Source organism: Saimiri boliviensis, chromosome 4 (assembly GCF_048565385.1).
Source record: "Saimiri boliviensis isolate mSaiBol1 chromosome 4, mSaiBol1.pri, whole genome shotgun sequence".
Lineage (NCBI taxonomy): Eukaryota > Metazoa > Chordata > Mammalia > Primates > Cebidae > Saimiri > Saimiri boliviensis.
In genome coordinates, this window is record NC_133452.1 from 128,841,737 (window position 1) to 128,865,634 (window position 23,898).

Consider the following 23,898-nt stretch of genomic DNA (forward strand, 5'->3'; position numbering starts at 1 on the left):
TCAATTTGTTTTAATCCACTATGTAATCCATTTAAACTGAAGACAAGAAAACAGCATGTATGATTCTTAAATATGACTGAATAAGCTTCATTACAAATTAATCAGTTGGCATTTCATGTTTGACTTTCTGTTGGTCCATGATCACTCTGGAAAGACTTTGGAGACATTCATCAAATATGTAATATTTAAGCGTTCAATTTTTAAATTACTCTATCTTCTGAAAATAAAATGGCAGCTAATTAAGATATAGTTAAGCATATCTCTCAAAACTGCACTAATTTTATAACTGTTGAACACTTTTGAATACTCTAAAAGCGAACATTTTCTTTCTTTTATTAAACGCCTATTACGTGAGCTCAATGTAATGTTGCTTATTAAAAGAATGAATAAGAGAAAACTATATTTCATCCAGGCTTACCTTGAACTGGCCCATTTTGCATGATTTCTTTCATTATCTCAGTTTCCTGGATGGAAAAATATGAATGAGCAATATCATTATCAGAGCATACTAAACCTATTGATTGGTGTACAATGTTAAGTGTTTGCAATTCACTCTCAATTGTACTTTGAAAAACTCGTTATTATGCTGCATTAATGAAATTGTTAAAGACAGGAAGCATTCATTTATTTCAATGACATTTATCACTAAACAGTAACTTTGTAGTGGAGAGAAAATACATTAACTTTTTATGGTTAAAACAATAAATAAGGTAAGTTGAAACAATATTTAATTAGTGGAGATTAATAGTACCTCTAGTCTTTTTCTCACAAGAGCTATCCCAAATGATTGTTTAGTTGTTACAGTAGTTTTACAATTATGTCTATGATGTCTCCAAATGTATAATGCAGCCCTCTAGGGCGGCAGGGCACTCATTCATTCATTCTGTGCACACCGAGCACAAAGTACATGCCAGAAACTATGACAGGAACAAGTATTAACCCTGCACCTATACTCAAGGTATTTACATTTTGGTTGAATGACACTAGTAATTCCATTATTATATAATGAGATCAATTGTAGAGACAAGCACAGTGTTACGGTTGCAAACAAAAAAAGGAAATTAATTCTGCCTAGAAATCAAGGAAAACTTCACAGAGAAGATTAAGTTTTCACCTGGGCCTTAACATTTGTTTGGCATTCTAGATGGAAAGGTTTAATAACCATTTGCATCCGAGGAATTATCACCTAGGTAAGTGGAAAAGTATAACACAGTATTGTGTACCTAGGCAACAAAGACTAGTTCTATATATAAGGAAAACTACGTCCCAGTAGAGTGGCAGATGCTGGCAGGACATGAGTGAACAAAAGCAGTAAGTCAAAACCAACTCATGAAGGGCCAGTATGCCACGGTTAAATACTGAATTGTATTCTGGAGACAACTGGGAGGCACTGGAGGTTCGCAAATTCCAAAAATGAGAAGGCTTGGGTAACACTGATATGATGAAGTAAATTTGCCGAGGCTTTTAACAGACAACCTAGAATCCAAAGGAGTATTTTTCCTATTAGACCCAGGTCCTCTTAAATTATCTTGTTGAGTGAGGCAAAGGATTGAAAAAATGAGCTAACTCCACCAAAAAAGTCAATGAAAAGTGTTTAACTAAGTTTTACTTGTCAAGTTCAAATATATTTATATATACATATTATGAAACATAATTTAAAACCCTATTTCCTTGGACATTTTTTTAATCGAAGTCAATTTTTACACTGCTAATATTACAAAGATAAGACATTATACCAAAACTGAAAGTACTTAAAAATATCAAAAATGATACATGAAAACAATATATTTATTTTAGAATATAATAGTTTTACATTGTTGTAGTTACAGCAGAGCTACATATGTTTGAGAAAGTCAACTATTCTTGATTCTTAGCATTTAGACTTACACTGGAAGAGACTCTGTATGGAGGAGAACATTGGTAGATCCTGTTCGATTTTTCTATGTTGTTGGGACACGGCTTTGTGGCATGCCGTTTTCCTCGTCCATCAGACCTGCTTGCCATGGCACATCCACTGTTGGTAGCATTTTGGTCCTTGAAAAGTGGATAGCATGCATGGGATACCAGCCTATGAGGAAAAAGCAAAAAAGAAACAAAGGTAATATTTGGGAAAATGCCATAATATCGTGTTTATATATAATTTTACTGAATTAAACATTCATAAATTATTCTGATTACTTACATGCATAATTTTCAAAATAGTGACTGATTATAGTAACTAATAATGACTAAAACAGTGACAGAAGCTCAATGACATTACACTCTTCCCTACCCTATTTCTTCATTATAATTTTAAAATCTTGCTTCAATCAATTTTTAATAAATAATTGCATCTGTAGTATAGAATTTTCTGAAGATAAAAAATGGCTGTCAATATTAAGTCTGTGGTAATACTAATAGGAGAAGTAGCACTCAACCCGTATATGTAATTATGATTTGGAAGAGCTAAATTTAATATAAATAAGAAAATGAATCTGACTATTCCTAGATGGGATATTAAAATTATTTAAGCTGTAGCATTAAAGTTTTTATTTTGTTTTATTTTCATGTTTTTATATTTTTATTAAGGTATAGATATGCTCACATAATACAAACTATTATATATCGGTGGTTCTTCATACTTTGGGAGCAACAGCATAACATTAATATAATATTTAAAGTTAATAAAGTAGAAAACTATCAGATGTGTGCATGATCTAAAAGACAGAGAAAATGATTTTCACTTCTGATTTCGAAACTAAACATAGCAAAGTACAAATTATTTAGCACCGATTCCAACTTAATAATATTGAATAAAAAGGTAAATGGAAGGAAAATAAAATCATAGAAATGATATTGTCAATATTCTGTGCTGAAATGGCCATAGAAGTATTCACTAGGATTAGCTCTTGAAAATGTAATAGTGTCCAACACAGTATGAGTAGCTGAGGAAAGAATATGACAAAAGCAAAACCATTGAAAACACTCAAACAACCTAAAATATATTGCATTAAATGCATTACATTTGTATTAAATGATGAGTGCTGTGGACTGAACTGTGTAAATTTAAAAAGCACCATGAAAATGGCCATACTGCCTAAAGTAATTTATAGATTCAATGCTATCCCCATCAAGCTACCATTGACCTTTCTCACAGAACTGGAAAAAACCACTTTAAACTTCATATGGAACTGAAAAAGAGGCCACATAGCCAAGACAATCCTAAGCAAAAACAAAACAAAGCCAGAGGCATCACGTTACCTGACTTCGAACTATACTATAAGGCTACAGTAATCAAAACAGCATGATAATGGCACCAAAACAGATATATAGACCAATGGAACAGAACAGAGGCCTCGGAAGTAAGGCTGCATTCTACAACCATGTGATCTTTGACAAACCTGACAAAAACAAGCAATGGGGAAAGGATTCCCTGTTTAATAAATGGTGTTGAGAAAACTGGCTAGTCATGTGCAGAAAGTTGAAGCTGGACCCTTTCCTTACACCTTATACAAAAATTAACTCCAGATGGATTAAAGATTTAAATATAAGACCTAACATCATAAAAACCCTAGAAGAAAATCTAGGCAATACCATTTAAGACATAGGCATAGGTAAAGACTTCATGACTAAAACATCAAAAGCAATGTCAATAAAAGCCAAAATAGACAAATGGGATGTAATTAAACTTATGAGCTTCTGCACAGCAACAGAACCTACCATTAGAGTAAACCAGCAACCAACAGAATGGGAAAAATTTTTGTAATCTACCCATCTGACAAAGGTCTAATATCCAGAATCTACAAAGAAATTAAACAAAGTTACAAGAAAAAAATAAACAACTCCATCAAAAAGTGGGCAAAGGATATGAAAGGCACTTGTTAAAAGAAGACATTTAGGCAGCCAACAAACATGAAAAAAAGCTCATTACCACTGGTCATTGGAGAAATGCAAATCAAAACCACTTTGAGATGCCATTCCATGCATCAACAGATGCTGGAGAGGATGTGGAGACACAGGAATGCTTTTACACTGTTGGTGGAAGCATAAATTAGTTCAACCATTGTGCAAGACAGTATGGCAATTCCTCAAGGACCTAGAAATAGAAATACCATTTGACCCAGCAATTCTATTTCTGGGTATATACTCATAAATCGTTCTATTATGAAGACATACGCACATGTATGTTTACTGGGGCACTGTTTACAATAGGAAAGACCTGGAACCATCCCACATGCCCATCAACGATAGACTGGATAAAGAAAATGTGGCACATATACAGCATGGAATACTATGCAGCCTTAAAAAAGGATGAGTTCATGTCCTTTGCAGGGACATGGATGAAGCTGGAAACCATCATTCTCAACAAACTGACTCAAAAACAGAAAACCAAATACTGCATGTTCTCACTCATAAGTGGGTGTTGAATAAAAAGAACACATGGACACAGGGAGGGGAACATCACATATGAGGGCCTGTTGGGGGATGGGAGAGCGACGGGAGAGATAGCAGGGGGAGGAGGGATGGGGGAAGGATAAAACTAGTAGAAATACCTAATGCAGATGACGCGGGGATGGAGGCAGCAAACCACCATGGCATGTGTATACCTATGTAACAATCCTGCACAATCTGCACCTGTACTTCAGAACTTAAAGTATAATATTAAAAAAAAGAAAAGAAAAGAAAGAAAAAAATTGTATGTTGAAGCACTTATACCCAATGTAATGATATTTGGTGGTAGGCTTTTGAGAGATAATTCACTTTAAAGGATGTTTTGAGGGTAGGGCCATCATAAGATGCCATTAGTGCCTTTATAAGAAAAGGAAGAAACCAGAGCTCTCTTTCATCATGTGAGGACACTGCGAGAAGGTGTCCATCTGAAAGCCAGAAAGAGGGCCCTTACCAAAAACCTAATCAGCCAGCAACCTGGTCCTGGATTTTGCAGCCTCCAAAACATCAGTGTTTGCTGTTTAAGTCACTCAGTCTACGGAATTTTGTTACAGCACCCCAAGCAGTCCAATACAATGAGATTTAGTTGGGTCTCAATGATAATTTACATTTTTAAGCTCTTAAAGGGCTTTTATTTTTTGTCATAATACAAAACAGAAACCAACCAAGCACTAGTACACCAGAAAGTATCAGCCTAAGTTGTTCATTCAAAGCATCACATTTTAGGCAAAACATGAAAAGATTTAAAGCAAATTATTGCAACCCAACAAAACATGATATCCACTATCTTCTATAGCATCTAACTGGTCCTGTAGCAGACCCAGAGCACTGAGTGAATGATGAAGAGCAAGTGAGCAGTACATATATACACCACTCCTTATCAGCAGCAACTTCCATAGCTAAATAATTCAGCTTTTTAGTGGATCAGCTCTTAGAGCAGACACAAGGATGTTATATGGGTATCAGGCTACATGAGACTACAGAAATGTAACCTCCCATTTTTTTCATCAAATGGTTTGGAGACGATTAATGAACCATACTGATGAATTAAAAGAACTGTAAATTATTTCTTTACATTATTCTTCTTATGTTCAGCCTAGTTTTACCTGGCATTATCTATTCATCAACCTGGGTAACTGAAAAGCATGACAGAGAGATCTGCACCCCCAGTTACTTTATTCTGACTGTGGGGACTCACTTGGATCAGAGAAACAAGAAATGTTTACTTGCATCTTCAAAAGTAAAATTCATATTAATTTAGCTAGAAATGCATACATTCTTAAGAAGTGTCTCTAATAGCTTCTAATTTCAAGAGACAACAAATACAGTGTATATTTAAATAGCATATTTATATTCATATAGATGTAGTGTGTGTGTGTGTGTGTGTGTGTGTGTGTGTGTGTGTGTATTTAAATTTTTTTTTGTTAAAATACCGAGGTTCTTTCCCTTGTTCTAACACAATGTACCACTCATAAAAATCCTAGAAACACATGTTAGGCAGCTATTTACCCACGTTTTCTCAGGTACCACCAAGCCCTATCGATGCTTCCACTGTTGCATCCATGACGGTTCTTGGCACAGCAAGAGATCAAATTCTGAGGGGATAGATTGGCTGTGTATCTTCCCTTAGACTGAATTGCTATTCTGTCAGCAGCCACACCTGTTCCAAACAGAGTAGCAATTAACATTCAAATAGTACATGGCATTCCTAATAACATACATAATCCTTTTTGTTTGAACCCTAAGCTAGTCTTTAAAACTGTGTATAATTAATAATTAAAGCCAAATAGCATTAATATATTTATGGATTCCAACCAGTTGAACTGTGTCATACTTTCAGTCATAATTTTTGTCCTATTTTGCTATTACTCCATTGTCCTATTGACTTCAAAGGTTTTTCTGGTTTCTTGTTCCTTTGATGTTCTATATACTTCTGAACTCCTCATCAAGGAATCTGTCAAGGGAAACTCTTGGAGGGCAAGAGCCGTAACTTCCTTATATTTCTATTTCCTGCACCGAGAACAGTATCTTGCATGTATTCATGGGCAATATATGTTTTCTAAATGAGTGTAACTAAACTGGAACTGCGGTAATCAAGAAAACTAACCATAGAAATATTAACTGGAAATTCATCCACAGTTATCTGATATATTAGAATAAAATTGAATCCTTTGTTTTTAAACTGGTGTCTAATTTAGCTACCCAGAAGACCATACTTAAGCTAATCAAGACTAATATGAATTTATTTTCTACAATATCTAAAAGCTACATTGTACACTTTTGTGCTCATAACATAAATGAAAATTATTATCTTAATCTTGTTTCAGTAGACATGGAATTCAGCTTATTTATATCTATATATAAAACAAGCTGAATATATTTATTTAGTTACAATTACTAATGGTTGTAACTATTATTAACTAATATTAGTTACATATAATATGATTTATCACATACAGCTATATATGTAATTATATATATACTATCAAATAGCTATATATGTAACTGATTATATGTAATGCTATATACAACTAGTAATATAGTTATGAGTCATATCATTAGTTTTATACACACACACACACACACACACACACACACACTTTTTTTAAAAAAAACTTCTTTTGTTTAAATGATTCCCTAGAATTGCAATTGTTATTGGTTCATTCCTTTCCTCGACATGTTTATTAAACACCTACTAGCTGACAGGCATCGTAGCACTGGAAATTACAATGATGAACAAGAAACAAGAGAGACACTTCTTCCTTCGTAGAATAATAGACCAGGGAAACTAATCAACCAATAGCAAAATCCTACACATGTCATCATTTTGATCATGGGACCAAAATAAACTAATGTGAGTGATGAGATCACGAAAAAATTGGAGTGGGTACTACTTCAGTACAGACTTTATTTTTGTTGAATATCTGGTACAGTCTTGTTCTTGGTGCTTAGTTTCCTACTCACTTTTAATTAAAGGCAACAAAATAATAACCTTTCTTCCATTCATTCACTTTTCTTAGTGAAAGTTACAGTACTTCTCTCATTAAAATTGTCAGTGTACTGAAATCCCTCAAGGTGCTAATTTAAAATTTTCTAAAATAATTCATTTAATTCATTTACATATGTATATTTGTACACACATGGTTTTAATGTAACTACAGCATATTACAATGCTGTAGGGCAATTGCTAGCATTCTTTAGATGTTCAATATGTGTTCAATTTTTAACCTCCAACTCCCTAGTCGATTTCTGTCTACTATTGTACTAGGATATATTTCATAGGAGCAAATGGCATTATACAACTTCTGATAGTGTCAAGAAAATAATTCCCTATTTCATCAAAGAAAGGAGAAATTTTGTGATGCTTTGACATTCAGCACAAAGATTTAGAATAAAATTAAAATTTTTAAAAATGTTGGTGTCACTGTGTTTTCATTTAGAAAATACTTTTTATAGTGTAGAGAAAATAGTAGCCCAAAAGTTGGAAGCCTGGTTTCCAGGGATATCTCTGATATTTCTCATCTTTTGGCTTCAGGTAAGCCACTTTACTTACTTGGGCCTCCTTTATAATACTACAGGCTTGAAAAGAGTGACCTTTAAAATCTCTCCCAGCCTCATGAATCAGTAGATTTCATCTAAAGGATAAGTGTTTTAAATCCTAATGTTATGCAATAAGTTGCTCTTATACCGACATTTCTGAATTTCAGTGGTGGTTTAGTCAAAATTCACTTGAAATATTTAGAAAAGGTCAGAAGATTTAAGAATGACTCATTTCAACCAATTGTTTCCCACCCTCTTCTTAAAAACTTTCACTGGACATTATCTCTGAGACATGCTCCATTCTTTCCCCTGCGCATTTTATTGTCTTCAAATGTATGTAACACGTATTACTCCCACTACAACAAACACCTTTATCTCTTCAGCTTCTGACAAACAGCTTGAATTTGATTTCATTAATAACTTTTTAAAATATACGTGCACATTGTCAAGAGTCTTATTTATTCCATTTTATAGCTTTTAGTTTCTCTGAGAGATAATCCTCTTTTGTAACTAATACTTTCTAACATAATTTTTTAGAGCTTTATAATTTACTTTAAGAAAAAAAAGGCCCTAATTTATCATACTGAATACACAGGATACAAAACTATGTCCTCTGGAATCATAGAAGGAAACTTCTCTCTGATGTTCCATGAATTAGGAAGGGGAACAGTCCTGACTTGGCACAGTGCCGAGGCTATCTGTGGGGTTGTGACCTGAGACACCAAAATAAATTCTCCAGCCTAGCAAGTTGCTTTCAGTATTTCACTAACATTTTTCTTTAGAAATCTTCAGAAATATTGGCATAATGTAAATTTTAGACAAAATTCTTATTGATCACCTGCTAGGTGTAACACATTAACCACATGAACAAAAAATGGCAGATGGTTTATTACATTAAATCTCTCTCCACCCATCTGAAACAAACTTAATCTTCTTTTTATTATCTTGCCTTAACTATCAAAAGACAAATTTTGGCTTAGTAAGGTCTCCATGTGTGTCCCTAACACATCAAGGACAGCATAAGACAGCCAGAGAGGGGGTGTGGGCGGCAGTGAATTGACAAATGTAGCCACTTGGGGTGAGCTTGGCTACCATTATGGCACTAACAAAGGTATTTCTGGAATTGTCTGATTGATACCATGGAGCAATGATATTTAGACAAAGATATCAGCATTTCTCTGTCCCAGCATATGCTACCTTTCAGAGCTGGCTTCTTCTCGAAGAGCCTGTGTGCTTATTCACAATACTTCCATGACTTTAAACTGTTTTTGCACTGTTAAAAGTTACCTGCAAGACCTAGAGCTTAGTTTTATGAAAATAATTTAATGACGGCCAATCATCATCATGTTAGCTTTCACTTAATTGCTGAAATATATTCAGCACTCCTTTGAGGATAATTTTGGAGACCAAATTTGAGGGTTAGCCTGTAACTAATTTACCGGACTTGTGAACTTATATAAAAGTAACTATAAAAGAGTCATTGTTTATACTTTTTGAGTAACAGCAGACTTAATTTGGAAACTAATCTGATTAGAAGATCAGTTATATTACTTTTGAGTAAGAACCTATATATTTGCTTATATTTATTTAAAATGAAATAAAATCCATTTGATCCATTATTATTTAGTTTTAAAGTCTTACTTTATACCAAATTAGATTAATTACAGTTTTGCAAACTATATAAAGAAAAAAGAAAATGAGGTTTATGTGGGTATATCTATATGTATGTTAGAATCATAAATAATATATGAATGAAGAAGAACCTTAATCCTCTTTTTATTATCTGGCCTTAACTCTGAATAGGCAAATGCATTTTAGCAACTTTACTTTGTCACTCTTTTGATTCACTCTATTTAAAATTGCACTCTAAAACCAAAATACAACTTTTAGATGGAAAATGGATTTTTTATATAATCTTAGGTTACTTTCTTCAGTCACAATGAGATTTTATGTGATCATATGCTAATATTTAAATATTCTAATTGTTTAATTATTCTCTCAGTCTCTAGAGCCAAAAGGGGTAGTTTATAAGGAAGGAATTAAAATGACTTTATTACTTGCAGTGGAAAATGCCCAGGATGCAGCACAATTTTTTTGATCCAATGGGCCATGAGTCCATCCAGGCCATTTATAAGAAGCAACAAAAAATTCTGGAAGATCAGTTGTTGCAGGTAAAGAAGGCTAAAGAAAAAGAAGAGGTACATGTATGAGATTTTCTCAAATACATCTCAATAGGAAAATGTCATGCCTTTTAATAAAGTTACAATTATTTTTAAAATACATCCAAGTTTCCAGATGAACTCTAGCTATGTGGGATTTCTATTTCACTTTATGGTTAAAAATGACAATTCAATGTGGGGACTCATAATCTAATACAAAGTCATGAGAACAATAAATAGAATGGTTTTTCTGGGTTACTGCACAGTGCAATACTATCAGCCAATGTTTCTGTCACCTTGAATCAGAGTTTTGCTCATCCGTAGGAAGACTACATAGTATTTTTCAAATCTGTCCTCATAAAGAATGTTTACTTTTCTCTCCTATTTTAAAGAGTGTATGTGATTCTGAGATGAAATTAATTTTGAAAGGGTGCATTTCTGACAATTATGTATTATATGTGTATAGAGCCCCAAGGACCACATCAATTTTGCACCAGCTATTAGGAAATAAAACTGGGATGAATTGGTGGATATTTATAAAATCTGTGCTTACTTCAGCAGCACAGATATCAACACTGGAATAATATTTATAAAATTCTTGAATACTAAAAAGGACTTCAGGCCCAGGCATGGTGGCTCACACCTGTAATCCCAGGACTTTGGGAGGCCGAGGTGGGTGGATCACAAGGTCAAGAGTTCAAGACCAGCCTCACCAACATGGTGAAAACTCATCTCTACTAAAAATCCAAACAAACAAACAAAAAATTAGCAAGGTGTGGTGGTGGGCACGTGTAACCCCAGCTACCTGAAAGACTGACGCAAGAAGGCAAGAGAATCGCTTGAACCTGGGAGGCGAAGGCTGCAGTGAGCCAAGATTGCCCCACTGCTTTCCGGTCAGGGTAAGAGTGTGAGACTTCATCTCAGGAAAAAAAAAAAAAAAAAGGACTTCAGAAAGTGTCTAAGAGCAACTGTGCAAAACCATGCTGTCTTAAGGGCCCAGGTTAAAGCCCTGACAAAGTCAGTTTTGGCCACCATCTTTCCAAGAAGGCAATTAAATTGCATGAAACTTGTTCTGGTCATTTCATTCAAAGAAAATCTAGAACACAATAACCTGTTATTTCCCAAACTTTTCTAAAGAGATGACTTTTACTTTCAAAAATAATCAGGCTTATAAACAATTTATTAATTTTTTATCAGTTGCGTATACATGTTCTCACCCACATACACACACACACCAATCATTTCTGAGAGTTCTTTAAAGTCTTGAAAGTGATTTAATGTTTTCATACTGATTATTTCATGTTCTTAATATTCCTATGTAATATAATCAGGGACAAATATTATTAGCTCTATTAATGAATGAGAAAACTAACTTTTAACAGTTAAAAGACATGTTAAGTCCCTCAGCTAAATGAGACTGGACTAGGACTACACCCAAGTTTCAAAATTCTTAACTTTCATTTCTATTGTTTCCCTACTTTATCAAAGTAAATGGATAATTTGCAGAAGTAAAATGTCTGTAAAAGATAAAATTTTACCAACTTAAAACTTTTATGATTGTGCCTTGAACCAGTCATATTATTGATCTGCTTGGTATCTTGCAAAAAAAAGTACTTCTAGTATAAGTATATAATAGTTTCCAAGACCAAAACAACGAACATTTAGAATTTACACGTCTGCTTGAAAAGAGTTTCATCCAAAATAATTTATCAATTTGTATTTTATTTTATTTTATTTTATTTTTTGAGACGGAGTTTCGCTCTTATTACCAAGACTGGAGTGCAATGGCGCGATCTAGGCTCACTGCAACCTCCGCCTCCTGGGTTCAGGCAATTCTCCTGCCTCAGCCACCGGAGTAGCTGGGATTACAGGCACACGCCACCATGCCCAGCTAATTTTTTTTTTTATATTTTCAGTAGAGACGGGGTTTCACCATGTTGACCAGAATGGTCTCGATCTCTTGACCTCGTGATCCACCCGCCTTGGCCTCCCAAAGTGCTGGGATTACAGGCGTGAGCCACTGCGCCCGGCCATCAATTTGTATTTTAAGAGGGGAGTTCAGTTTTGATTTAGGGAACTATTACCACCTGATCAAAAAATTACTATATCCTGAGTTCCATTACTACTATTTAGATGATGTAAGAAAATGCCAAAAACATGAAGCAAATCATTGTGACGTGGTTGCATGATAACTTGAAAGATAGTATTATAGAAAACCAAGTGATATGGAAGTTTTGATGCCATTAGATGAACTGCATTGCAGAATCTTAGAGTTGAGGCAAAACATATTTATTGCTCTGGGTAGATAATTTGAGAGATATAGACGCACTTTGGAAAGGTACCTTTCTAGCTGGGACAGAAATATACATATCTTAAAACTCATACCTTCCAATTTTATATTATTCATTTATCAGTGTGCCTTTAAGCATTTATAATACTAGGTTGCCTCGTGTTTTCAGAGAAATAGATGGAGTACCAGTTGTTATTTTATCACTTTAAAATTTCAATTTAATGGCAAAGCTAGGACATGTTCCTTCTGCTCTATTGATACAATGAACATATAACTATTACTTTAAATACAATTAATTCAGCAGGGTTGGTTATTTAGAATTTGACCTCCACATTTGAAAGCCTACCAGAGTGCTTCGCATATGGGAAATAGTCAATACATATTTAATAATAATAATAAAATACGTATCTATCAGGTAAAAGTATGTTTTTCTCCATAGTCACATTAAGTTAAATTATAATGCTGGCATGCACTTGTAGCTTTTATTATTTTTTCTTTAAAAATTAAAAAAAATGGCTAATCCTTCTCATTAAGACAAGGCAATAGAGAAACAGCAAACAAAACGACATTTTTATTCAAAACATATTTACCAATCCACTAATCCAGATCAATTTATGAAGTTCATCTGTTGGATTTTCAAGATTTTTACATTTATTACTGCTTTTCCTAAAAATAAGCTCCTAGGATTTGAGGCCCAGCAGATACATATTTTTTTTTTTATTTACCTCATGTTATCAGCGAATCTGATATTATAAAAACACAGAAAATTTTCTATCTCATTATTTCAAAAATACTGTTTTCCTCTGTTAAGTGTTTTAGAGTTTATAAATAAATGTAAGCATCACAGAATAACAGCTGTTAGAAACTGGTAATAGAAATGTGACCTTAAAAACTGACACATTTGTTTTTAATCAATATTTTTTGGTTAATAAAGCAAAAGAATCAAGAAGATCAGCTGATAGTGACAGAAATTCCGAAATGGCACTGGCTTAAGTAGATAGAAATTCATTTTTAAGAGATGAATTTCATATAGACATGCTTAATTCTTTTCATTGTAATGTTTTAAAATGTTTTAATCAGGATCTAATTATATTTTCAAATCAATATTAGCCAAATTTGAGGTTCAATGTGAATAGTCTCCTGTTTCAGTATTTCCATTTAAAAATTAGAAATTAAAGGTACTGTGGGAAAAAATGAGGATTAAATATGACACACACTGGAGACCTGTATAACTTTTGCATTTAATTAAATTAAAATCTCTAAAAGCATGGTAGAAATGCAATCACAGAGTAGCTGGAGACAAACTGATCAATTTTCTCAGGAACCTCACAATAAATTCTAGACATTCTTACAATTGAGTCTCTGTCTGTATAATATCCCCTGTATCAATCAGCCCCTCTATCTTTAGTTGTATTTCCCCTACGCACTTAAACTTGGATGCTCATGGTGACCTGAGAAGCAAATGAAGCAACAGAGAATGTGATTCTGGTATGACCTTTACAATCTAAGCTCAGGGACCATGAATACCAAGAGATTTCAGAACTATTTGATACCGGGGATGAAAGGGCTAATTTTCTAGTTGCTAATGGCTAAATGAATTTCTCATCTTCAACAATATTTGTCTTTATGTCTTGCCTTTAAAAGAGGTATCCTTTAATACGTCTCTAGTTTTTTGTAATAGATTAATTTTTGAACGATCTTTTTCCGGTAAAGATCAACATGTACGGTGACTGCCCTACGGCAGGTAGTGTTAGCTCATCCCCAGTTCTGCCTTTTCTTCGTAGGAATAGAACTTTTATCTAGCACATTCAGGTTCAGAAAAGTAACCATGTTTCCCAGCCCCACCCCACACGCCCCCATCAACCTCCCTACCCAGGCTGCTATCACTGAGCTCTACCCTAACGGAAGGTAGACAGAAGTATCATTTGGCAGCTTCTGAGATCTTTCCTTAAGAGATAGCTGGCCCTTGACTTTTAATCCTTTGTCTTGATCTTTTGTATTTTTCTGCTGGCAAAAACACTACTGGCATGTTTGTTCAGTAGGCATTACAGATTGACATACAGCAGTCCCCTTGAACCATTATATGACCTTGGAGATAAAGGTGCTGGGTGATGGAGCAACAGGAAGAAAGAAGTGTGGGTATCCAACACCAGAGAGTACAATGCCAGCTCAGGGCTACCCACTTCTAGATTTACTGGTGAGCAATTGGTTCCTATCTTATTTAAGGAATTGTCATTTTGAATTCTTGTCACTCTCAGCTGAGCCTAATCATAACTAAAACAGCACACATGTTTGCCTTTAAAGTGGCTAGGGCAATGTCATATTTTCATTGAACCTAAGACATCATCAAATTTAAGAAAGCATCTCAAATTTAGAGGTGGTAACAAGTGAAAAAAATGTGCATCTGAAAATGAATGAACTGTGATATTTCCGTAAATGAGTTCCTTAGAACATTAGTTCTGAGGCATTTTAATACATAATTACAAAGGGAGTTAATAAAATAGTTCTTAGAAACACCAGTTTTGAAAATTAGATTTTTGTCTTCACTCAGTATTTTTTATAAACTGCTAGTGTATGTGAGCTCTAAAACATGGTAATAATGTTCACGATTTTAAATGGTTAGGATCTGGCCCAGTGCAAAATATATTATTTTAGTTTATTTACTTTATATCATTTTTATTGTGAAGCAGATCAATGAACTAGTGTTTTATGAAACATACTTTAGGATGACACAGACCCAGACATGGGGAGACCAGACAGTAGGTGCCTGTATTATGAACACACCAAATCACTTTAGGGAACTACTTTTTAACAACCTAAAACATTTATTCATAGAGAATAAATTAATAAATTTTTACATTTATTTGTGAAGATTTCTTCTGCAATAGTCAATTAGGTCCTACTGTGTTATTCAAGCCACACTCAATTTTACCACAGTGTTGTACATCAGACTATGACTAGTGCAGAAAAATCAAACTGGAAACCTGAAAACTGATTTGAGATACATTCATTCTGCTACACTGCAGGTGAATAAGGAGTGAGGCCAGGTGTATATTTTCTAAAGTTTACCGAAGGGTGTGTGGTTCCATTCTGAGAGGGACAGAAAATAGTAAGAAGAAAGACAGTTTGATGCTCTTTGAAATTTAAAATTCTTAATTCAGTGACAGCAAGAACTATCGTCCTATTCTATCCTCAGCTTTTCCCTACATGGATGAGAAAATTCTGAGATGAGCTGAAGGAAACATATACAAACACAGACTCCACATAGCATCTGGCCCCGTCCCTCTTCTGCAGCACCATCAGCCTTCCTGTATTCCAGAAGCCTGATGCCATCTGCCTTACGTTCATGTGTGTGGGAGCTAAACAACAATTTTGTGAAGAAAATAATCATTATTGCTCAATATTATATAAAGTACATAACTCTATAACTGTGTTTTTCATTTTAATACTCAATGTTTTGGTTTCTAGAGAGGCTTCTCTTTATAAGGGTGACATACAGTACTGCAATCAAGTAGGAGATATTTCTTCAGACAGGGTTATTCTTAGAACAAAAATTTCAAATCCTAGCTGGGTACGATGGCTCACACCTATAATTCCAGCACTTTGGAAGGCCAAAGCGGGCAAATCATCTGAGGTCAGGAGTTTGAGAACAGCTTGGCCAACATGGCAAAACCACATCTCTACTAAAAACATGGAGATTAGCCAGGCTTGGTGGCGGGTGCCTGTAATCCCAGCTACTCAGGAGGCTGAGGCAGGGAGAACTGCTTGAACTCAGGAGGTGGAGGTTGCAGTGAGCAGAGATAGCAGCACTGCACTCCAGCCTGGGCGACCAAAGCAAGACTCTGTCTCAAAAAAATAAAAAATTAAAAAAATTTAAAAAAAAATCAAATCCCATGAAAGTAAAAACTAACCTTGGAAAATTCACTTTGAGATTTTCAAAGGTATTTCTCCTGCCTCAGTACTTGGCTGTCATTGAAACATATTTCTGAAAGGAAAAAAATCCTTGTATTATAACAAATGACTAGAGAAAAAAATCTAGTCAACCAGCTGCTATGTGTAAGAATAAAGTGCCCAGATGATTTTAAAAAATTTCCCATTTCTCATCTCAAAAATCGGTAGCTTTAAAAGATTTATTATAAAATAATTAGTTTAATTTCCAACAAACTATAGAAAGCATAACATTATTTTTCATTGTTAGCTAATGCCAGTATATTCATCTATATTGGGTGACTGAGAAAAGATGTCATCCTGGTTAGCTATGAGATTGACCCAAACAATTTTAGAATGTTTTACTTACATCAATCTGATATTCTATAATATAGTATACGAACAGGTTTTAAATGCCATACTAGCCTTCTTAATATTTTAATCGTTTCCAAATAGTTCCGCCTTAGACAAAATACTTACAGGTAATAGCTTTAGTAACCTAATTTGTCTCCTTGGGGAATAAATAATTTCAAAATTGTTAAAGAAACAAATTTTAATGGAGTTAAGCATACAAATTAACTCTTAATTTTCACATTTCTATGTGAAAAGAGTATTTTTTCAAAATATTTTTAACATTTATAAGAAAGCGTAACACAGTGAAGCTTCCTGGCACTATCTCCCGAATTCAGAAGCACTTGAACATTGTCTGGCAAAACAATCAGGTACAAAGTTGATTTTGATTTGACATGAGAGCATCACAGAACTCTGTTTGTCAGAAATATATAAACTCTATCAGAGCCAATAAATCTGGGGCTACACCATTCTTTATCCAATGAAATGCTCCAAATAATGAAGGTTTTAATAACTTAGTCCTTATAACATTAACTTATCTCAGAACACTGCTATTCTCCCAAGGTCAATACAAGGGAGAAAGAACAACTTTATATTATATAATAGCATTTAATACTTTACTATATTAAAGTACTGTGCTAAGCATTTCTCCTCCAGTATTTGATGGGACTTATGCAACCCTATGAGCTAGACACTACCACCATTGTTATTTTGTGCAGAAGGAGACTGAGGCAGTAAGTGGAGGAGCCAGTAGACACATTATGGGAAAAATGACTTAAGCTAAGGAATGAAGCCAGAAAAGCAGCCAGGGAAGGAAAGAGCTTTCCCAAGAATTCAGGATGACTCATGGCTCATCTTTCCCATCCAGAGATAATAATTTCCCAAATCCCAACTGTTATTTAAGCAATATGGCCAAGGAGATATTTGGGGACAGAGGTGCATAGAAATTTTTCAGTATGCTTTAAATCATATGTTGGCTACTGCCTAACCCTGGCTCTCCATAAAGTATATATGTTGAAAATAGTTTTTTAAAAGTTGGAAAAAATCGGTGGGGGGCACAGGAACCAGTTATCCAGAAGAATTCCCACAAAAAGGAATTCATTGTCACTGTACTTGGAGGTAGTCTGATATCACATATTGGTTATTTTAAATTAATCAATAGGCTAAGAACTAGCTATAGAAATAAATGGTAGCTACAGCTTCCTATAGCTTCCAGTTCAACTCAGTTCATATTTGAAGTTCTTCCTAGAAATACTTGCTATTATTTCTGATTCTCTTTCACCTGGCCAGATATTAAAACATCTCTAACACTCATACATTTAGTCCTTAACTACTGTGCCCTAGAAATAAGATGCATTTCCTTGACTTATATGCTAAGTGTGATAGAACTCTTATTGGTTCAGTTTAATTTTTCTTATTGCTTTCCTGGAAGTACTTGGCAATTCCAGGAGTTGTAACTTATTACAATAATTCAAAGCACTAGGTAATTTAAATTCTTCCCAATTCATAATTAAGAGTTTTAATTTAAATATCACCACAGTGATTTTTATGCAAACAAATCCCCAGGAGCCAATAAATGATTTTGAATTACATTTCTTTTTCTTTGCTATGGTGAGTGGAAACTTGGGAAAGAAATGTAACTCATTTTCTCTAGAACGTAAAATATTCCAAGCTGTAGAAATTAGTTTACAAAGGATATATTAGAAATAATTTTCAGGAAATATATAGACACACATAAGTGAGTGTGTGGCCCACTGTGGCCCTCAATAAAAGCAAGTGAAAAAGCAAACCTTATAAAGGGCTGTCCCTTTTTCTTAAATAATGCTTGCTGCCTATTATTTTTTTTCCTGCTGGACAGGAACAAAAATGAGACATAAAACAGAAAAACATTACTCTTTTTCAGTTGACCATACAGTTAGGTCACTCAAAACCACAAATTGGAGCCATATCTCTAAAGATCTTACTTATTGTAGGGGAGACATAAAAATAATCAAAGCTGAACATTTCAGAAAACTAGCTTTGGTTAAGAGATTAAGTCTTTTTACTACTTCGAACCTGAATTCGCCAATGCTTATTGACTCTACTGAAACTCTAGTAACTTTTTAGGGGGACAGATTTTTCAGATGTGTCCTGCCTATGCAATAAAAGTAATTCTGGGGTGGCTCATAACCTCTCTCAATCTCAGCATGACTTAACTTCCCAATCTCAATTTGCCTGCCTTTAAAATGTGAGTAATCATAGTATCCACTACATCATGCTGCTGGGGAAATTAAGTGAAATCATGTATGAAACTGCTAAGTACTTTAACACACACCTACTCAATAAATGTCTGTTATTAACTTCTCTGATAATAGTTATAATTTAGAGGGCCCTGCTACTGGAACTTGAATCAGAATAATAACTCAGGTGATTATCACTGAAAAGCAAAGTACATTAAACATTTAAAGAGAAACTCATGCATTTATAACTCATCCAACAGCAAACAACGATCCTGCTTGCTAAAGATGCTGAGAGTTTCCAGGCATCTAGGACCAGATGTGTTCATTGGGGAGCGGAGAGTTTACACTCCAGCAGCCTGGAATCACCACTCTGCCCTTAACATTCGTTAACAGGCCTTGAATACAATCGACATCTCAACTGGGAAATATATGTGCCTGGGGAACATCACACACTGGGTGATAACACTGCAGCTCTGAGAGTAAGAGGTTTGTAATAACAAGTGGGTAGAAACTTCTTTGTGCAAGGTACCTATTAGCAGATGATGATGCCTCTAAAAAATCAAAGGAGAAAAACCAGTACAATAGTGTAAAGTATACGAATGTTAGGAAAATTGAGGTAATTTTAGTTTGTGAGGTCATCAGGCAAAATTTGAAGATATTCTTTAATAAAAATATTGAGGATTTTTGAGGATCAACTTTTACTAATCATCACAGCATATATGTCTGAAGATACCAACATTTATTTTATTCTGATAATGGATATTTCTACAGACAGGACAAAATGACTATGTTTAGGTAAAAAATAAAAATAGGAACTATGATTTGCTGAAGCATTGGCATACTGAAAAACCAATAATCTGAAATTGTTATTTGTGTGAAGTCATTGGCAATGTAAATGAACATTCAATTATGGTTTTTTGGATTATCTATTTTAATTTTTTATTACACTTTAATTTCTGGGACACCCATGCAGAATGTGCAGTTTTGCTACATAGGTATACATGTGCTATGGTGGTTTGCTATACCCATCAACCCATCATCTATATTCTGTATTTCTCCTAATGTTCACCCTCCCCTTGCCCTTCACCTCAATAGGCCCAGGTGTGTGACGTTTCTCTCCCTTTGCCCATATGTTCTCATTGTTCAATCCCACTTATGAGTAAGAACACGCAGTGTTTGGTTTTCTGTTCCTGTGTTAGTTTGCTTAGGATGATGGTTTCCAGGTTCATCCATGTCCCAGCAAAGGACATTAACTCATCCTTCCTCCTTTTTTATGACTGCATAGTATTCCATAGTGTATATGTGTCACATTTTCTTTATCTAATCCACCACTGATAAGCATTTGGGTTGGTTCCAAGTCTTTGCTATTGTGAATAGTGCTATAATAAACATACATGTGCATGTGTCTTTATAGTAGAATGATTTATAATCCTTTGGGTATATCCCCAGTTAAAGGGATTGCCTGAGTATCACCAGAGGGTACTGCAGAACAGCAGAAATTGCTGCCTGCTCCTTCCTCTGGAAGCTTTGTCCCAGAGGGAAACCTGCCCAATGCCAGCCAGAGCTCTCCTGTATGAGGTAGCTGTCAACCCCTGTTGAAAGCTGTCTTCCCATCAGGAAGCATGGGGGTCTTGAGGAAGCAGCCTGTCCCTTAGCAGAGCTTGAGCACTATTGCTGGGATATCTGCTGCTCTCTTCAGAGCTGGCAGGCAGGAAGGTTTAAGTCTGCTGAAGCTGTGCCCATAGCTGCCCTTCCCGCAGGTGCTCTGTCCCAGGGAGACAAGAGTTTTATCTATAAGCCCCTGACTGAGGCTGCTTCCTTTCTTTCAAAGATGCCCTTCCCAGAGAGAAGGAATCTAGAGAGGCAGTCTGGCTACAACGGCTTTGCTGTGCTGCAGTGGGCTCTGCCCAGTCCAAACTTCCCAGTGGTTTTGTTTACACTGAGAGGAGAAAGCTATCTACTCAAGCCTCAGTAATGGTGGATGGCCCTCCCCCAACTAAGCTGGCGTGTCCCAGGTCAACTTCAGACTGCTGTGCTGGCAGCAAGAATTTCAAGCCAGTGGATCTTAGCTGGGCTCCATAGGGGTTGGATCTGTCAAGAAAGACCACTCAGCACCCTGGCATCAATCCCCTTTTCAGGGGAGTCAGCACTTCTGTGTCACTGGCATTCCAGAGTATGAAAGAAAAAAAAAAAAAAAAAAAAACTCCTGCACATAGCTCAGTGTCTGCCCAAAGGGCCACTCAGTTTTGGTCACTTGAAACCCAGGGCCCTGGTGGTGCAGGCATCTGAGGGAATCTCCTGGTCTGTGGGTTGCAAAGACCATGGGAAAAGTGTAGTATTTGAACCAGATAGCATGGTTCCTGATGGCACAATCAGTCGTGGCTTCCCTGGCCTAGGGGAAGGAGTTCCCCAACCCCTTGCTCTTTTAGAGTGAGACAACACCCCACCCTGTTTCTGCTCACCCTCAGTGAGCTGCACCCACTGTCTAACCACTCTCAATGAGATGAACCAGGTACCTCAGTTGATAATGCAGAAATCACCTGCCTTCTGCACTGATCTCACCTGGAGCTGCCAACTGGAGCTGTTCCTATTCAGCCATCTTGCCAGCCCACTCAATCATTCTTAAGGAGACTATGTCTAATTGATAACAGTAAATTTGCAAAGCCCACATGAAACTTTTGAGGGATTTAACAATCATTGGGGAAAGGATTTTTGTATTTACGTGACAAAATTATGACTCTGAAAGCTGAAAACTCATTATTTTAGTGATTTTAAACTGCTTTTGATGTACACATGAACACACTTATACAAATACATACACATACATGAATCAGAAAGAACACTTACTGTCATTTCATTCATGCTCAGGAGCATGGGACTAGGTGGCAAGGTGCCAAGGCGAAATTTGAAACCATCTTCTAAAGTCATTCCCCAAAATTGGCTGTAGTTCTGTGCTGTCCAACTGCCTTACAAATGAAAGAGAAAAATATATACAGGTTATGTGACATCACTTTTATAAACACACATTTATTTATATTTCTGAAATTCAACAGCAGCAAATCTCACATAATGAGAATTATTGAAGGCTAGATATTCTTTACGTAAATGATGCATTATTATTTTAATAATCAAGGGTATGAGATACTCTTTCTAAATAAGATCCATTTTAGGAATTTTAATGACTCATATGAGGAACACAAGGCCATATTAATATAGGCTAATGCTAAGAATATGAAATTTTTACATACATATTAACACTTACAAAAGGATTAAGTGTTAATAAGGCCAATATATGCAGCTTCCTTTAAATGCCATTAAATGCATCTTAGAAGCTTAAATACACAGAAATGTACTTACACATTAAATAGGTTAATATATTTTCTTTACAATTTAGATTTGAAAAGAAATTGAATAGGTAAAAAAGTATACATAAAAAATGAAGGACAAAATAGTTATAATTTTTTAAACAACATCAGTGCTAATTAGATGTTGACATATTCTATATTATATATTAAATGAATTTATTTGTGTTAAGTGCTCAGGCATCTTAGTAATAAAAATCAATTGATATGAAATTAGGTAACAAAAGTGTATATTTTTGTAGAGACATATTTTGTGTCATTAATTAGAAAAAAACTTTCTCTTCAGAATTTAAAAAAATATTGAAATTTGAAGACAACAAAAATTTTTTACAGATGATAGTAGATAAAAAATTAGAAAGATGCAAGAAACTTAATCATTCGCTATTCTGAACTATCTACAACTTGAGGTCAATATATTTTCAGTACTTTTGTCAAATCTAAATCCTGTCCTGTTATGATTATCACCAATATTGTTTATAATGTGATAGGCTATAATGAAACATTGAAAATATAATGTAATTTTTTTTTTTGTTCTGAGACAATGTTATGCTCTCATTGCCCAAGCCAGAGTGCAATGGCACCATCTCAGCTCACTGCAACTCTCACCTCCGAGATTAAAGTGCATTTCCTCTCCTGCCTCAACCTTCCAAATAGCTGGGATTACAGGCATGCACCACCACATCCAGCTAATTTTTTGTATTTTTAGTAGAAATCGGGTTTCAACATGTTAGCCAGGCTGGTCTCAAACTTCTGACCTCAGATGATGACTGCTTTCCTCTGCCTCCCAAAGTGCTGGGATTACAGACATGAGCCACTTCACCTGGCCTGCAACTTAATTTTTAATAATATACCTGGCAATCCCAAGATGGCTGAATAAGAGGCAGCTCCAGAAAGCAGCTCCCAGCGAGAGAGCTGCAGCAGTCAAGTGGTCTCCACAATTCCAAACGAGGTACCATGTTCATTTTGTGGGTCGGGTCAGACAGTGGGTATAAAGCAAATAGGGCATTTTGTGGCAAGGTGGGGCACTGCCCCACCTAGGAGAAGCGTGCAATCAGCCAGAGGACTGGAGGATCTCCTCAAGACTTTGGTTCGGATACAGCGCTCTACTCAAGCCCTCTACAACCCACAGAACAGGAGATCTTCGCTGGGCTGAAAAGCCTTAGCGAGCTGCCTGAACAGAGCAGAACAGCAACTTCAGCCAGCTGGGGAGGTCAGCATAGACCTAGGCAGAAGCACCGGCAGATGCTGAGAAAGCTAAAAGCCAGTGGGATGGAGCTACCCGTCCCCCAGTAAGAAGGGAAATGGAATGCAGGGAAACAGCCCAAACAGCAGGATGGGTCTCCCTGTTGCACAAAGCCCAGCAGGCCAAAAAACTCTCACTCCACTCCAGAGTTAGACACCCAGAATGTCAGTTAGAGAGTGACCAGGAACTATGCAGCTTGGCAGGTGGAATGAAAACCGCCATTGCAGAAACCAGTCTAATTTTCCTGAGTGAATAAAAGATGCAGCAGCTCCACTGAATCAGTGGCAGCCCAGCAGCATCTCTGCAGGCAGACAAAGGAAAGGCTATCTTCCCCAAGCAGCTACCTGAGATGAAAACTATAAAAATTCAAGGGATAAGG

The 23,898-nt window shown here is 35.6% G+C and overlaps 1 protein-coding gene across 2 annotated transcripts in view; it reads right to left on the reverse strand.

Annotated features, from left to right (window-relative positions):
• TINAG (tubulointerstitial nephritis antigen) overlaps nt 1-23,898 on the reverse strand; it is a 105,715-nt gene that overhangs the window by 59,393 nt on the left and 22,424 nt on the right. Inside the window, exons 2-6 of one of the 2 annotated variants that reach the window (XM_010337146.3) lie at nt 21,762-21,880; nt 10,026-10,149; nt 5,938-6,088; nt 1,888-2,068; nt 419-464 (exon numbers count right to left, since the gene is read on the reverse strand). In XM_010337146.3, the coding sequence (XP_010335448.3) occupies nt 419-464; nt 1,888-2,068; nt 5,938-6,088; nt 10,026-10,149; nt 21,762-21,880 (621 nt within the window). The remainder of the gene's footprint in view (nt 1-418; nt 465-1,887; nt 2,069-5,937; nt 6,089-10,025; nt 10,150-21,761; nt 21,881-23,898) is intronic. The other variant, XM_003926380.4, reaches the window with a different exon arrangement.